The sequence below is a fragment of the Anarhichas minor genome, unplaced genomic scaffold (genome assembly GCF_050575085.1).
Source record: "Anarhichas minor isolate MPS153535 unplaced genomic scaffold, ASM5057508v1 ptg000007l, whole genome shotgun sequence".
NCBI lineage: Eukaryota > Metazoa > Chordata > Actinopteri > Perciformes > Anarhichadidae > Anarhichas > Anarhichas minor.
This window is the reverse complement of record NW_027466453.1, coordinates 11,012,780-11,028,392: the sequence shown is the minus strand read 5'-3', so window position 1 is coordinate 11,028,392 and position 15,613 is coordinate 11,012,780. Positions and strand designations below refer to the sequence as shown.

Here is a 15,613-nt window from a genome sequence, read left to right as displayed (position 1 = left end):
GGATGATCTGACACGCTGACTGACGCCACTGGAAGCTTTTGTTATTAAAACATGAATGAGGTTTAACTGACTTCTTAGTGACTGAATTATTTCTCTCAAATTATGACTTTTACAATATTCTTCCCAAAATGATTCATGGCAGTCACCCCTGTCTCGTTTTCTTTATGTTTATTATGTAGCTGTACAATGTTACTTTAATGTGCCAAACATTTCAAGAGGACAATGCAAAATTGAGCATTACAAAGTAGTTTGTACACCGTTTCCAAATATACATACAGCATATTAACATTAATAATTAAAAACAAAAGCTAGGTTACTTTAAAGTCCTACAAATACAAAATAAAATGCACCCTTTTTGTCTTTGCTGATGTACATACCATACCAAAGTTAAAATGTAAATATATTTACATGTCATTTTTGCCAAGCAGGACAAATGACAATCATCTGGTTAAGTTTTCATTCTCCAAGCTGATTGATTCAGCAAGTAATATACTGTATGTCCTAAACTTTCACCCCGTTGGACTGAGGAGCCATCGGGATACCTGAATCATGATTTTGGGCTGGGACAAAAGCATATTGTCCTTGTTTTTTCGAGCGGTGGACAAAGACGATGATGATGAGGATGAGGACGATGGCCAATATAATCAGCAACCACCAAATGACTGTGACACCCGCTGCACTTTGTTTAGGCCTATCTGTAAGAGAAACAAGAGGAAAACAACATGAATTTAAAGTCACTTCTTGGTGCCATACATTGCTGTGTTTATTTATCTATGGCTACATCGGCTACCACTTCACTGTATATATTTTCATAAGTGTTCTGCACATAGTCAATAATGATACCTTTCACCACCAGTGTGACAGTTCTTGTCACAACCCCAACTGTATTGTTGGCATTGCAGACGTAAGTGCCAGCATTGGTAGACGTGGCTCCTGTGACAGTGATACTCTTCTGGCGCCCCCTGGTGGTCACCGTCACATTCGCTTCAGAACCGTAGGTCCACTTCATGTCAGGGGGAGGGTGGCCATCAGCACTGCAGTTAAAAGTCACATTGTCCCCCTGGATCACTTTCACCTCCTTACTGTAGTTTCCGTCGAACACAGGGGCATCTGTGGGGAGACGGGTGACAACTGAGAAGAAGGAATGGTATAATCCCTAATATTTACTGTCAACAAAACAATAGACACTTTATGTGATTCCAAAAATATAAAAACGTACAGAAAACATCAACATATAGCCTGTGTGTGGCTTCTCCATGTTTGTTGGTTGCTTTCAGTAAGTACGTTCCTCGATCATTCTTTGTCCAGCGCTTCGGGGCAGCCACCTCTTTTCCTCCCTCCATCGCCTCTCCTTTAAACCAGGTGACACGAGGCGGAGGCCTTCCGGCTGCTTCACACTGGGGAACATCGTTCTCTTTGACCTCGTAGCGATTACCACAGGTAAATGAAGGGTGATCTGTGAACATTGTATCAAAGATACTTTTCAGAATAAAGAACGAAAAAAGGGAAATATAAACTTATGTCCAATCAAACGGACCTGATTCACTCACATTCGATTGAGATGAAGACAGAGATGTTGCTCGAGCCAAGTCTATTTACAATTGCAGCTGTGTACTCTCCTGATTGAGTCCTGGTGAGGGGCTCAGATGCATTGATCCGTTCTTTTTCATAGTACCACAGAACTGTGGGTGGAGGGTTCCCATCAAATTCACACAAGCTGTCAATACTGAACTCATGCTCCACACCAGCGTAACTTTCTGGGCAATTTTTGACCAGTGGTTCATCTGCAATAAAACATCAGCATAAATGAATCACAACTTTATATTAGTGAGGTGTGTAAAGCATGACCAGAATAAATAGATAAGAGGACAACTCACAGTGCACAACAGCCGTGTATGGTGATGAGGTTACAGTAGGGCCGAGCTCTGATCCATTTTGCCCCAGGTGCAGCTCAGCCTCGCATCTGAAGAGTGCTCCGTCGTGATCTCTCTCAGGTGTGACTCTCAAGGTAGAGGACACATCCACTGGGGTCTCTGCGGTGCCATTAAACATCTCTGTGTGCACAGTTTCATTGCCGCGGTACCACCTCAGTTTGAGCTTCTGCACAGGAGCCACGTTGGAGATGTCACATTTCAGCCGGTACTCTGTGCCCGCCACCATCGGCCCCTGATCCAACGCAGAGACTGACACATTGTCTGGAGTCTCTGCAAATAAAGCAAAGGAAAATAATCAGTCGGGGGGGGGGGGGGGAACAAACATAATGATATCCATGAAATTGCAATCACAACTGTACAAGAAATATTTTCCATATTTACTTTGCTTTTGAAGTGGCACAGTAAGTGTACTATAAATAATAATCACTTACAGACAGAATATAATGTATAGTTGTACTCACTATAAACGGTGATGTCCAGCATCACATAACACTGGTCACCTTTCCAATTAAGGTAGCACAAAGGTTTTGCGACCCATTCTTTCACTTTTGCAGCTTTCCAGGCGATTACATTATCAGTAGAACTCGTGGCCCCAGAAGTAGCCTCCCAGCCCATTTTGAAAACACCTGTGACCGATGTGCTGCAGTTAACTGAGACCGGATCCCCAAATCTCACCACGATTTCAGCAGGCGTCAATACTAGGGGGCAACCTGCCATTCAAAAGTAAGCATATTCCATTAGAGCTTCATTTTGGGGCACATTAAGGGGAGAAAAACAGTTGATCAAGCAAGATAATAGTGACACATATTCTATATCTATATGCCAATGTAAAGGAGCCTACTTCTTGGTGTTGATGGCTCAGGGGTGGTTATGGCTGCGGGGGCTCCCATTATGTTCATTTTCATCACATGGATGTGGATTTGCTTAGTTGTGCTTCCCAGTTTATTGGTAGCTGTGCAGTTGTAAATTGCGCTGGTTGCTCGAGTTATGTTGAGGTAATTGGTGCTCTTCATTAAATTCACCCCAACGAGTGACCAATGAAAAGCAGGAGCAGGGTTCCCCTCAGCTTCACAGTACAGGGTGACATTATCACCCTCGTACATGTAGACATCTTCCGTTTTGTTCTTGAGCTCAGGGGCATCTGAAGAGGCAAACAAAGGCTTTTTATTTATTCAAATATTTACATCATAGAGAACGACTTTGAGGAAAGAATCAATCTGTGTATCTGGAAACAAGAGTTTACTCACAGTGCACAAAAACAGTGTGTACGTTTGAAATAACAGCAGGTTGTGATCCATGTCGCCCAAAGTCCAGCTGGGCCTCACATCTAACCTGAGTTCCGCTTTTTCCTCTGCTGAAGTTGGCTGCCAGAGTGAAGGACTCACTTACTAGTCTTTTGGTTTTGTGTGTGGAATAGTCTGTCCTGATGGTCTCATTGCCTCTGTACCACGTCACAGTCAAGTGTTGAACCGGAGCGACATTGACGACATCACACTGCAGCACGTGCTCTCTCCCTTCCACCGCAGGTTCATACATTGTAGGAAACACACTGACGCCCTCTGGATTCTCTACCAAAACAAAATGAAATATAGATTATTGTTTTTGCTTCGTTTTTTTTTTTTTTTCATTAGAAACTATTCATTTGAAATTAAACTTACTGTATACAGTGATGTTAAGGTCTTTGCTGCAGTTATGAGTGTCATTCAGCTTTAATATGCACTCTGCAGTCACATTCCAATCTGTCAGATTAAATGACCAGAGTGCCATATTTTGTACTGGAAATTCTCTGTCTCCAACCCTCCAGTACATCCCATTATGATAATTTTCTGCACTGGAACAGCTGACAGTCACCGACTCTCCATATTCTGCCAGAACCTCAGGCGGATCCAGGCTGAGCACATCGGGGCATCCACTGTCTGCATCTGTTGATAGACAATGGGAATGGTTTGATTGCACTTTAAAAGTGGACTTTGCTGCACTCTGGTGGCTAAGGAACTGTTTAAGGCTGAATTCTAGCTCACAGTACTCTGTCATGTTTTTTTAGTAATAACTGCGCTGCATCACAGATCTGTATTCATACAGACTTTGCTACTGTTCAAAAACATTTTTAAAAACTGACACATTATACATTCATACATTGGTTTTAATTTTAAACATAAAAAATAAGCATGATTGTATTATATTCGTGCTAAAATATTATGATGAAGGTTGTAATTTAAAGGAGTGGGATAGTGAGATCAGCAGCATTTTTGAGGATTTCAAAAAGCAAAACTTCAAAGACGGTATTTGTGTTTATTTACTGTCTGGAAAAACATCCACGCTGCCAGGATTATGGTTAACAAGCTAAATTGTTCGAATACTCATTTTTTTCAAAATGGACTCCACCCACCACACACGCAAGTCAACTGTCACAGACGTTACAGCGGATGTTTTTACCAAAAACAATATAATCCCTCAGCCGCTTCATTTCTCAAAGTTTTACTTACATTTAAAGAAGTCACTTTAAAAAAAAAAATCAGTTTCACTTAATTCTTTAAAAAAAATGTATACATCACATTTTCCATTTTTCTTGACTTCCTTTAGATTATCCTTAACAGCACCTCATCAAAAGGATATACATCATTGTATAAAATATAATTACACTGAAAAAAGAAAATTGTTAACCAACTTCAAATAATTACTTAAACTTTACTTCTACTTTACTGGTTATACTCAAACTAAACAAACACAATATCTTTGAGATTGAATTGAAGTATTGAGCTGAAAAAATGAGTGAGTTGGTAAGCATTTTTCTTTTTTCAGTGTAACTAGTACACATTTTCCACTGTCTTTTACTCATCACCATCACCGGTAGCACATGGAGCTTTTGAAGCTATAGGCAAGCGAGAAACTACCTCCGTTTTTAAACTTTGTTTTATAGCCCCAGCATAGAATAAAGTGTTACATTTAAGACCCACACACAGCTCCTACAAAGAGTCAATATCACTCACCACACGGTGAAAACATGAGCACGAGGAGGCCCAAGATCCTGAGAGGCAGCATGCTGGCTTTCAGCGTGCGGGAGAGAGGAGGTGGATGGAAGAAGTGAGGCGTGTTTCAGGATGGTCCAGCAGATGTCCAGCTTCAGTACTTGGACAAGATGAATCCTGGATCAGAGCTGGCCCCGATGGTGACGACCTGCTGCTGACAGTGAGCCGTGCTTAGCGTGATGAAACGAAAGTATACAAGGAGGAAATTCAACGCCCTGGTGAACAGGAAACTGCCAGCAAAACGGAACTGTGTGTCACTAAAACCACAGTTTGCTCTACGCTACACAGTTTGCTCTCTAGTTTGCTCTATTCCTTCAGAACAATAACCATTCAGAATATAATTGGGCATCATTTTATTTAAAAGTACATTGCAAATTGGAAAACATCAAATTTTGGCAGGAAATTGCAAAACAGGACAGAAATGTCAACACAGAATATTCATTAAAGCTGGCTCAGCACTGTACAGGGATAACACTGAAACATGTTCTTTAAAGCCCTCTACATCTGTCTGCATCAGTAAACATATCCATGACGCAACTGTTATGTGGGTTTGATCATCATGGAAACTCGTTTGAGAGAGTAGGCCCCTCCGTGGAACTCTGCCCAGTAGACCCCATCCTGGTAGCGGCTGCGATAGTGTCCACCCCGGTACCACACACCGTTCAGATTGGAGTGGGCACACATGTGGTACCACCAGCCTCCCTTTTGGTAGTGAGCGCAGTTACCTGGGGACACAACAGAACAACAGGCTTATTAACAGAAAAGGTCAACAGAGAGCTAACAAACAGGACCAGGGGGAGAGCAGACCCGTGTAGCTGTCCTTGTCTCGATCCAGAGTGGTGAAGGCCTTATTGTTGTGCCATGAGAGGGAATCCCCTGCATTGCCGTGGTATTGTCCTAACCGCAGTCTGTACCAATCGCTCTCCGGTTCAAGGTGGAAGCTGTCGTACTCTGCAAACACCTGCCGGCCCTGCCAGTCTTCCAGAGCCACCCGCAGCTTATATTGGGCCTGTTTTGTCAGCCAGTAGAGGTGTTCCAGGCCGAGCCAATACTCTCCGTCTAGGTTCCCAAAGCCTTGCTGTAACACACCAACACACAGGTTGAACCTGAGGAAAAGTATTAATCCTGTGTTGTTCTTTTTCCCCTGACGCTAGTGCAGCAGATCAAAGTTGTCATTTTTCCAGGGAAATATTTTTAACATTAGCTGGACGGATTGGAAAACAAATTGTTCACAGCATTCATGGTCTCCAGAGGATGAATCCTAAAGACTTTAGGGATCATCTGACGTTTTGGATTTTGGGGAAATATCTCAACAACTATCAGATGGATTGCCAGGAATTTGGCAAGGACACATTCATGTCCACCTCAGGATGAAATGTAATAACATTGGTGATCCGGACTTTCCATCTAGTGCCATCATCAGGTCTAAATTGAAATTCCGTCCAATACTTTGGTTTATGACATTCCCATCTGCCTCAGTTGGACTTAATAAACTAAGAGCCACCTTATACTGCTCCCACGTCTGGAAGAAGTTGACCGACCCATCCTGTCTCCTTTGGATCACCGTCCACCCTCCCTGAGCCCGACTCTGCTCACACCAGGCCTGCAGGAGGCGGTTGGCACTCTGTGGACGGAGCAGGTAGATCCCGCTGGTGGTCTCACCTGATTCCAGCACATGCTGGCAGTCCCGCCACGGCCCTGAGAGGGGAGAAAAATATATGCAACCAAGTGAGGGGGAAGGAGCCATAACAAGACATGCTATATGCAGATACATGTTGTCGTATTATAATAACATTTTGAAATTCTTTACTATAAGGCAGAGGTTTTCAAAGTGGGAGGCGGGCCTCCCCTGGGGAGCTACAAACTGTTTCAGAGGAGTTTCAGTGAAGGGAAGTGAACAAATATTCCATTAAATATCAAAAAAAGATCACACAGAATAGCCTAAATATCTGATTTGGTTAAAGAGATAGTTCAGAGATAAAGTACTCGGTGGGGGCAATTTTGAAAATCACAAGGGTGGTTTGTGGTGGTTTTGGAATTCTGCTTGTGTTAGCGTCAGTAGGATCACAGATACACAGCAACGCCAGCTTATCTTTTCAGAGCCGTAGAATTTTTCCCCCCCAACACATGTTGAGTGTCTCGTTTCCCAGTGATAAGAGGAACATAGAAACCTACACTGAGAAAATGTATACATGGAGGACAATCTGCCACGCGAATGACTAATGGTCATCCCCGACAAGCATTTGCAGTCCATGCACAGCCTTTCATCAGACCTTTTAGCAAGAGTTGAGTCACACACACACACATGGTGGAGTCACTTCGGTTCTGCTGACTAGTTGGAAAGACTGCTCAAATCCTCTAATTTGTCATTTCAAACATTCCAGTTGTGCAAGTACACGGTATCCGTGTAGTTTAAAGCTCCAACAAATGCTGTAGTTCAAGAGTGAGTCTTCATTATAAAGTCCTCTCTCTTCTGATAAGAGCTGCTGGCTGTTTTTGACATTGTTTAGGCATTCCCAGAGCGATAGGGCTCCTACCAGCAGGTCACTGACTCCTTCAGCCTTTGCTTATCGGAGCAGCTAAATAACTCGGACAGAAGATTGATGCGCTCATACACATAGGTTCAAGTCTAATCGAGCACTCCTGCTCTAAGACGTGCTTTGCATTGATGTACCTGGAGTCTTTGTGACAGGGAAACTAATGAATGGAGGGTCCGTAGGAGAGTTGGTTGAGGCGGTGGGGAGGGAAACAACAGCTTTTTCCTGTTGTGGAGGAAGAGCACTTTGGTCCCTTTGAACATCATTGGCCATTTCGCTGGTGTCAGAGCTGTAATTAGGATGCACATTCGACTGGCTTTTTGGTGGTTCAGTCGTCACCTGTCCAGACCAACACAAAAACAACACTCTCAGTTCCAGTTTTAAAACCTAAATTTTGCAACATGCAGGCCACAGTTTGTTCCCTACCAGAGAGGCCTGCGTGGAGTCCCTGCACTGGCACTGCTTCTCCAGACGAGCTATAAACTGGTTCTGGGAGCTCAACATGGAGGTGAGGGCTCCATATTTCTTCTCCAGCTCCCTGTAGTTACTGGACACCTGCAGCGCCTGACATGCCGCACCACCCACAGCAAACATTAGGAAGAGTTCGATAGCGATGAGGACAAGACGCAGATGATGCGGCGCTCTGCTCACCTGTGTTGTAGCATTTAGCAGGATGCTCTCCACCCTTCGCTGCTCCGAAGCCTGGTCTTTCTTGTGAATGACTTCATGTAGCAGCTGGGCATAGAGCTCGGCAATGCGAGAATTCATGCTGTTACTCTCTTTGCGCAGGGCTCTTACCTCCATGGCCAGGGACCCCTCCTGCTCCAGCTGGCCGTGGAGCTTCTCCAGCTGCTCCTGCTGCCGTCTGAGCTCCGCCCGCAGCGCTGCCACCTCCGACTGGTTGGCAGAAGCCGACTGCGTGTTCAAACACAGCGCACCTGTCAGTTTTTGCTGTGGAACAATGAAAGTGTAGGAGCAACGGCCTCCTTTCGTGTCTGAAGATCGCGATGAACCCTTCTGAGTGTCCTCGCCATGAGCCCCGTCCTTCCTTCCTCCAGCTCCTGGTATGTCCACACAGAGTGTTAAGAAAAGAGTCAGACCTATTGTCAGTGTCTTCTCCATGAATGTGTTAAACTTCTGAGGATACCCTGGTAGCGGAGGAGAGGACATGATTAGAATTACCACAGCAATAACAACTGACACAAAGACATAAACTTTGTATTCAAAGGGAAACAGTGTGTTGTGGGTCTTGACTGTTCACCAGATGTTTCTTTGTATACACACATTTCCCCCTGGCTGGAATTTATTAGCAGGTCAACACTAAAAGGACAACAGTCAACATCAACCTGCCAGAGTCAACACACTTCCATCTCACGGTCAACAGAGGAGTTAGCTCCACATCCAGACACAACAGCCACGGTCAACACCATAAACACACAAATAGGTAAATATCGGTAATATCTGACACAATAATCTCCTCCATAACTTTCTCACTGGTACCAAAACTATAAGTCTACACTTCAAAGAAATATTTTTTTCTGAATTTAACAACCATTTCTGGGTTTTATAATGATTTAACTAGCTAGTTATTAGTTATTTTGCCAAGTGCAACTTTGGATGAGTAGATTTTGGTCTACATTGAAGTGGACTATGTATTGACTCACCGCAGCAGCTGAAAAGTGTTCAGGATGTCTTTGTTCTGCTCCAGTGTGTAGCTGCAGCTCCCAGGATGCACAGATGAAACAAAGATTAAATAAAGGCTTACGCATTTCTTTCAAAAAAAATCACATGTTCAAGGATCAGGAAGAGTCACAAGATGCTTCTTCCAAATTAAAAGTCGTCAGTGGTCCTCCGTGAATGTTGACGTGAACCCGCGTTTTGTAAGCAGCTAATCTACCTTTACTTCTCCGGAGGTTCTGTGTCAGCATCTGTGAAGAGGGAGACAACTAATTACAAACCATCCAAATGACGCCGCCTCCCAGTACCTGCTGTTTAGCTGGATGTCTCCTCCCTCGGCCATCAACCTTCTATCCTGCCTCAGACTTTATCCTACAAGGAGCTGATAGTGTGGGGTTCAAATGCAGTGATTTACGCAAGGGCTGCAACTAATGGTTGTTGTCATTGATGGTTTTGTTCATTCTATGAAATGTCATAAAATAATGACAAACGCTAAGAGGGCGTCCTCGTCTTGTTTTGTCCGACCAACAGTCCAAAAATCATCAAATAGGACAAAGAAAAACATCATATGCTCACATTTGAAAAGCTAGAAACGGTATTAGTTTTGTGATGCTAATTTACCGTTTATTTTCTATACTGCTGGTTTTAGTACTTTAATCCATAACAATGCATTATTTCAGATATTATGATCGTATGTAGTTTATATGTAAAATCTTAATTCACAAAGTAACTGTTGCTGTCAGATAACTGAAATGTGATCAAAAGTACAATGTGTGCCACCAAAATGTAGTAAAGTACAAGTACAAAGTATCATAAAATGGAAATTTGTTTAAACTTTCATTTATTGGAGTCATACCACTTAGAGATAAAGAACGGCTTGCAACTTTTAACCTACAGAGACCGCAGCAGACTGCAGACTATTCGATGCATTAAATGTTGTTCTATTTTGTTGCACTGACGGTCACACCCAATCTGTGATATAAAGAATCATCAAGTTTTTGGGTGGGGACAGATCGTGCAACCAGATCGCAAAAAAAAATTAACAGCATGCACTTTTGACCTTTGAAATGCTATCACAGCTGTTTTGTGAAGCAGTGATTACACCATTCTCTGTGGTCAGCAGTGTTGCCAGTAAACACGTTTGAGATGATATCTTTGATATTGTAGCAGTTGTCCTCCTGTAATATCTACTACTGACAAAACTGCAGGACTGTCAAAGATCCTTCAATGATGGGGGGCAAGCGTGACACCTGAAATTATATTCCTCTTTGTGGTTCCTCAGCAGCTGCTGGTGTTGCTTTGCTGCCAGCTACTTGCTGGAGTTAATTACATCCTGCCATTTCAATTGCTCCTGTTCTCTAAAATAAAACAAACGTTTTAGTTTTGTGTTACAGTTGTCTTTCTGCTCTCTGGAATAAAGATACAGACAACTCTCTTTCCCTCTCGTGAACTGGACAACAACAACAATAATTGAAACTGCTGCACTATATATAGGTTAATGTTTATCTTGTAGAATAATGTTTTGTGTTGTCATATTGCAGCCATGTATAATGTAATTAATATATTGGTGCTGTTTTATGTGGACCAATGGGAGATAATAAAAAAAATGTACAAAAAATAACTAAAAGCATTTATATGTGGCCAAAAACTATAGGCCTCCATATAGAAATGACCGAATAAATACATAGCCTCCACAGTACAGGCTTTTGTGTATTATTGTTTTCTTACTCTGCTTATTTATTTCTATGTCCATCTCCTCATTTATTTAGTTTGCTATTAATGTACTTCGTCTTTGTATCATATGATATTATAATAATATTTATGCATTCAACACAGATCTGTTCAGTTTTGTTTAGAGGTGCAAGCTGGGATACAGGTAGCTCCTTAGCACCTGTAACACACTGTAACAAAGGTATTTATTGACCAAACACGGGCAGGAGGTGTGGCCATATGCAGCAGTGCAGAAGTCTTTCCCCCAGTGTAATATTACAATGCTCACTGACTGCTATTCTTCTGAAGTAATAGCACAAAGTTATCACAAAGTTTTACCTGAGGCGTTAGTACCTTCCTCGACGGTAGTTGGAGATGAAGGTGTACTGGTGTCTGAGTCCATCTAGTGGTCACAATGCAACAATGCAGGAACTGCAACATTAAAACCTTCCGTGAAATAATATATTTCAGAATAAAGTAAACACACCGAAGCAATCACACATGAACAGAATGGATCATCAACATTATAACATTATTTGTTGTCTGGTCCTGACAGTTAAAAAGTACAGGAACATGATCTGGGTAGAAGACGACTGGATCTGGTAGGAATAAGGATCTGAGGGTCTATGGATGGATGTGTGGATTCTAGATGGACCGATAACAATTACTTAACAAAAACATTAGTTCAAAAACAAATGAATCAGTTCGCATGATTCTATTTATATAGATTACATATATAAAAAATCAGCTGTCAATCTTGCCCACAATGATTCTTAAACGAGGAATAATAAGACCGTACCATTTATTAAAATGAGATTTTAACAATAATTTGCTTTTAATAAAATAAAAAGAAGACGAATCTGCTTTTATTTTGAAAACAATTACCAGAAGTCACATGGGTTTTGTTGGACTTGACAGCGCTTTAGGTCATGACGAGAAATGTCACTCTTTGTTAAGTAAAGTGGTGAGAAATCTTGCTCCAAAACAAGATTAACGTAATTAAATGGTCATTACCACCACACCTGCTGATATTAGTGACTGCAAGTCAAAGTAAAGGGCGGCAGTTGGCTCGCGCGACTACTTATTTCGCTAGCGTGTCGGCTAACAACAGCTGCAGTTCGGGGAGGATGTCGCTTCACGGCAAAAGAAAAGAAATCTACAAATACGAGGCACCATGGACGGTATACGCGATGAGCTGGAGCGTCCGACCAGACAAACGCTTTCGACTGGCACTTGGGAGCTTTGTGGAGGAATACAACAACAAGGTGCGTAGTGTGGTCACCATTCATCAGCTTAACGTCAGCGAGCTAATGCTAATGCTACTTGTCCTGCGCAGCACCAAGGCATACAATCACTAGTCTGTTTTGTTGTTATTCCACAGTAACACAAGAGTACACGTGTAAATAGTCTGCGCGCGTGTCTGTGTGTCTGTAACCGTGCTATCCCACAGTAACACCATATATAGCTAATGCTATTTCTAGCCTCATAGTCATGTCAACAGTAATCCATGATGTGTGTGTTTGCTCCTGGGTCCAGGTCCAGCTGGTGGGTCTGGAAGAAGAGAGCTCAGAGTTCCTCAGCAGGAACACATTTGACCACCCGTACCCCACGACCAAGATCATGTGGATCCCGGACACTAAGGGGGTTTACCCGGACCTGATGGCCACCAGTGGGGACTACCTGCGCATTTGGAGGGTTAGGATGTTTGATCTTACAGGATAAGTCTGGTGATGTAGCTGTTGTTTGTATGCTAAGTACAGTTACCCCTTGACTGCCTGGCCATGGGGACTACAGTCGTCTATGACTGCTCTTCAAAAAGGTCTTCTGTATCTGTCGGTTATGAATCATTCTCAACAGTAGTTTAAACACAAACTAGTCAGTGCTGCGGGGGTAACATCGGTTTGTTTACTACTTTAGCTGTGAAATGCTCACATTGACATGAACATAGTAGTTGTTTGAAGAAGTCTCCTCACTGGCCAAATTCTTTTGGATTGATGTCGCAGGTCAGCGACACAGAAACGCGTCTTGAATGTTTGCTGAACAACAACAAGAACTCAGACTTCTGTGCTCCCCTCACATCCTTTGACTGGAATGAAGTTGATCCTAATCTGCTGGGTAAGGACTCTACTATATAATAGATAGTGAGGGGGATATCAATTGGTCTTTATTGCAAGTTTAACATGTTGGTTCATCCTGCAGGTACTTCAAGCATTGACACCACCTGCACTATCTGGGGGTTGGAGACGGGCCAGGTGTTAGGACGAGTTAACCTGGTGTCTGGCCATGTGAAGACCCAGCTGATTGCTCATGACAAAGAGGTGCGTGGGTGTCTTTGCTGTAAAACGCAGCCCTGTGTCTACACAGCCCAAAAAAAAAAAAAGAATATTTCAATCGACGTCTTTGTGTGTCTGTGCAGGTGTATGACATCGCGTTCAGCCGTGCGGGCGGTGGTCGAGATATGTTTGCCTCTGTGGGAGCCGATGGATCCGTCCGCATGTTTGACCTCCGGCACCTGGAGCACAGTACCATCATCTACGAGGACCCCCAGCACCACCCGCTGCTCCGCCTTTGCTGGAACAAGCAGGACCCCAACTACTTGGCCACAATGGCCATGGACGGCATGGAGGTCAGTTTGCTGTAGATTCTCTCAGCCTGTCGGTAGCCATGTTTTCTGCTTTGAAAATGAAACATTGGTAAGCCAGAGAAGCTTTTTTTAAATTGATTTAGAAAGGATTGTGTTGTTGTTTCTGACGTGAGAAGAACCTTTTCTAGAACCGTAAGCATAAAAACATGAACTATTTGTTTGTTGACACTTAACCAATGTTTCACGTTACTGTTTTATGTGATAGGTCGTCATCCTGGATGTACGTGTGCCTTGCACTCCGGTGGCTCGGCTAAACAACCATCGCGCTTGTGTCAACGGCATCGCCTGGGCCCCCCACTCGTCGTGTCACATCTGCACTGCAGGTGAAGGCCCCGACAGATTGTGGGATATAGTAGAGGGGGATTAAAAAACAGATGCTAGCAAAGACGCATTTCTCTGACTATTGCTAACTTTCGTTTGAAACGGCACAAACTCGTACTGTAAAGGGACCTTAAGGCTTAACTTTATCTGTAATCAGCCGCATTACCCTGCTTTCTCAGTCTGAAATAGCTCCGTTAATGTCTTCTTTGTGTGTCTTATTTCCTTAGCCGACGACCACCAGGCTCTGATCTGGGACATCCAGCAGATGCCACGAGCCATTGAGGATCCCATCCTGGCCTACACTGCCGAAGGGGAGATCAACAACGTGCAGTGGGCGTCCACGCAGCCGGACTGGATCGCCATCTGCTACAACAACTGCTTGGAGATCCTGCGTGTCTGAAGCCACGAACACTTATACGAAGAAGAGAAGCTCCTTCCTGTTTCAGAGTTTCTGGACTTGATTTTTAGCCTTCGTCCCACTGCTTTCAAGACGAGGATGAGGTCACGAGTGAACTTTCTGAACGTGTTTTGGAGTATCGCACACCTACCCCACAATGGCCCGGTTTACAGTTTCTCTTTACTGTGTTGTTCTTCTATTAAAAGTATTAAGCTCTTATTTATTTTTTGGCTCACAAGGTAGTGTTCAGAAGCTTTGAAATCTGAGCAGCTGTCTATGAAAATCCGATTTTTATACTTCGTGGTGTCACTTCAGCCAGCTGTGAGATTATCATGAAGGGTTTAGATGGCGTGTGCTTCATCTTTTCGAGTTGTAAAGGTTGATGCAAACTGCTGGAGGTGGCAGAAGATGACCTCTCTAGGAATACGTGGGAGCCTTCTTGTGTAAGATTTTTCAAACGGGTGTTTGTCCTGTTTACTCCCACCGAATGATCGAGGCTCAAACTTGTGACCGATGAAACTTTTCTAAATTGTCAGATGACCTGAGAGGGATTTGTATCGTCTGTCTTCATATGGTGTGTTTTAGTTTGGCTGTGAGGCGGCCATGTACAGCAACACTCAGAACCTACCAGAGCAATGTCGTTCAGCCCTATGAACTCCCTTCTTCTTCTCTTCTTTAATTGTAGGAGATTGTGCTTTGAAAGCTGCATTTTCTTTTGTTTAAAGTTGTGAAAATGGGCGGAGCGTGAACCAACTTCCTGACCGAGTCTGCCTCTCTTTTTGTCGTTTCCAATAATTAAAGGGTCACGTCCTTGTAGCATGCCATTACAAGGCAAAAAATGTACATACATATAAATATATCAACTAGAGATGTTGGTAAGACAAGTGTTCGTGTTGTAGCTTTTTCATAAAGTTTATTAATGAATTTGCTCTAATAAATTGTATTCCTTCATGTCCTAGGAACAAACTTGACATATTGCTTTGTTTTGTGAAGTAGCAAATGATTTACAGAAAGCGTTTCAGACTCCCATTGTAACTCTGCGGTGTGTCTTTAATCTAAAAAAAGATAAATAACAGGAATTTGTGCTTCAAGAAACATTATACAGAATTATAAATGCTTACAAAGTCTTTACATTCATCCTGTGGTTGGAACTGGAAAATCATCTTAACAAAGGACGTCTTGAGGCAACGTTTCCGTGTGTGTGTGATTGACAGCTACCGTCCACTTCACAGCACTCAGTTGATGCAAAGCTTCTGCAGTTTTTCCTTTTACCTGTTTCAGTATCACAGTCTAGAGAACTGGAGAACACGTCCCTCTAATGTTGACACTCTTCAGATAAACACATCAGGTACATTGTGAAACCA

General features: G+C 43.0%; 3 protein-coding genes across 3 annotated transcripts; 1 reads left to right on the top strand and 2 right to left on the bottom strand.

The window, feature by feature from the left end:
• Positions 1–151: 151 nt before the first annotated feature.
• LOC142944710 (intercellular adhesion molecule 1) lies at positions 152–5,159 on the bottom strand. The gene is made up of 10 exons (XM_076085778.1): positions 4,925–5,159; positions 3,593–3,856; positions 3,182–3,502; positions 2,776–3,075; positions 2,396–2,644; positions 1,878–2,204; positions 1,551–1,784; positions 1,220–1,456; positions 844–1,110; positions 152–695 (listed from the first exon to the last, which is right to left on the bottom strand). Exons 1-10 carry the CDS (start codon positions 4,974–4,976, stop codon positions 502–504), a joined length of 2,445 nt encoding a protein of 814 aa, XP_075941893.1. The 5' UTR covers positions 4,977–5,159; the 3' UTR covers positions 152–501.
• A 244-nt stretch (positions 5,160–5,403) lies between these two features.
• Positions 5,404–8,779, bottom strand: angptl6 (angiopoietin-like 6). Its single transcript, XM_076080112.1, has 6 exons — positions 8,152–8,779; positions 7,927–8,064; positions 7,638–7,839; positions 6,468–6,661; positions 5,771–6,041; positions 5,404–5,688 (listed from the first exon to the last, which is right to left on the bottom strand). Exons 1-6 carry the CDS (start codon positions 8,668–8,670, stop codon positions 5,504–5,506), a joined length of 1,509 nt encoding a protein of 502 aa, XP_075936227.1. The 5' UTR covers positions 8,671–8,779; the 3' UTR covers positions 5,404–5,503.
• A 2,999-nt stretch (positions 8,780–11,778) lies between these two features.
• Positions 11,779–15,220, top strand: dcaf7 (ddb1 and cul4 associated factor 7). The gene is made up of 7 exons (XM_076085776.1): positions 11,779–12,152; positions 12,424–12,582; positions 12,891–13,002; positions 13,087–13,205; positions 13,304–13,513; positions 13,737–13,854; positions 14,080–15,220. Exons 1-7 carry the CDS (start codon positions 12,015–12,017, stop codon positions 14,250–14,252), a joined length of 1,029 nt encoding a protein of 342 aa, XP_075941891.1. The 5' UTR covers positions 11,779–12,014; the 3' UTR covers positions 14,253–15,220.
• Positions 15,221–15,613: the final 393 nt, after the last annotated feature.

Excerpts from the sequence above, each read along its gene's own strand:
- LOC142944710 (XM_076085778.1), bottom strand. The coding sequence starts at position 4,976 with ATGCTGCCTCTCAGGATCTTGGGCCTCCTCGTGCTCATGTTTTCACCG. Across the intron at positions 3,857-4,924 it reads GCTCATGTTTTCACCGTGTG|ATGCAGACAGTGGATGCCCC; the intron begins GTGAGTGATATT and ends GTCTATCAACAG. Across the intron at positions 696-843 it reads TGTCACACTGGTGGTGAAAG|ATAGGCCTAAACAAAGTGCA; the intron begins GTATCATTATTG and ends TTTCTCTTACAG.
- angptl6 (XM_076080112.1), bottom strand. The coding sequence starts at position 8,670 with ATGTCCTCTCCTCCGCTACCAGGGTATCCTCAGAAGTTTAACACATTC. Across the intron at positions 6,662-7,637 it reads CCCTGTCACAAAGACTCCAG|GGCCGTGGCGGGACTGCCAG; the intron begins GTACATCAATGC and ends CTCCCCTCTCAG. Across the intron at positions 5,689-5,770 it reads AGACAAGGACAGCTACACGG|GTAACTGCGCTCACTACCAA; the intron begins GTCTGCTCTCCC and ends TTGTGTCCCCAG.
- dcaf7 (XM_076085776.1), top strand. The coding sequence starts at position 12,015 with ATGTCGCTTCACGGCAAAAGAAAAGAAATCTACAAATACGAGGCACCA. Across the intron at positions 12,583-12,890 it reads ACTACCTGCGCATTTGGAGG|GTCAGCGACACAGAAACGCG; the intron begins GTTAGGATGTTT and ends TTGATGTCGCAG. Across the intron at positions 13,514-13,736 it reads TGGCCATGGACGGCATGGAG|GTCGTCATCCTGGATGTACG; the intron begins GTCAGTTTGCTG and ends TTTATGTGATAG.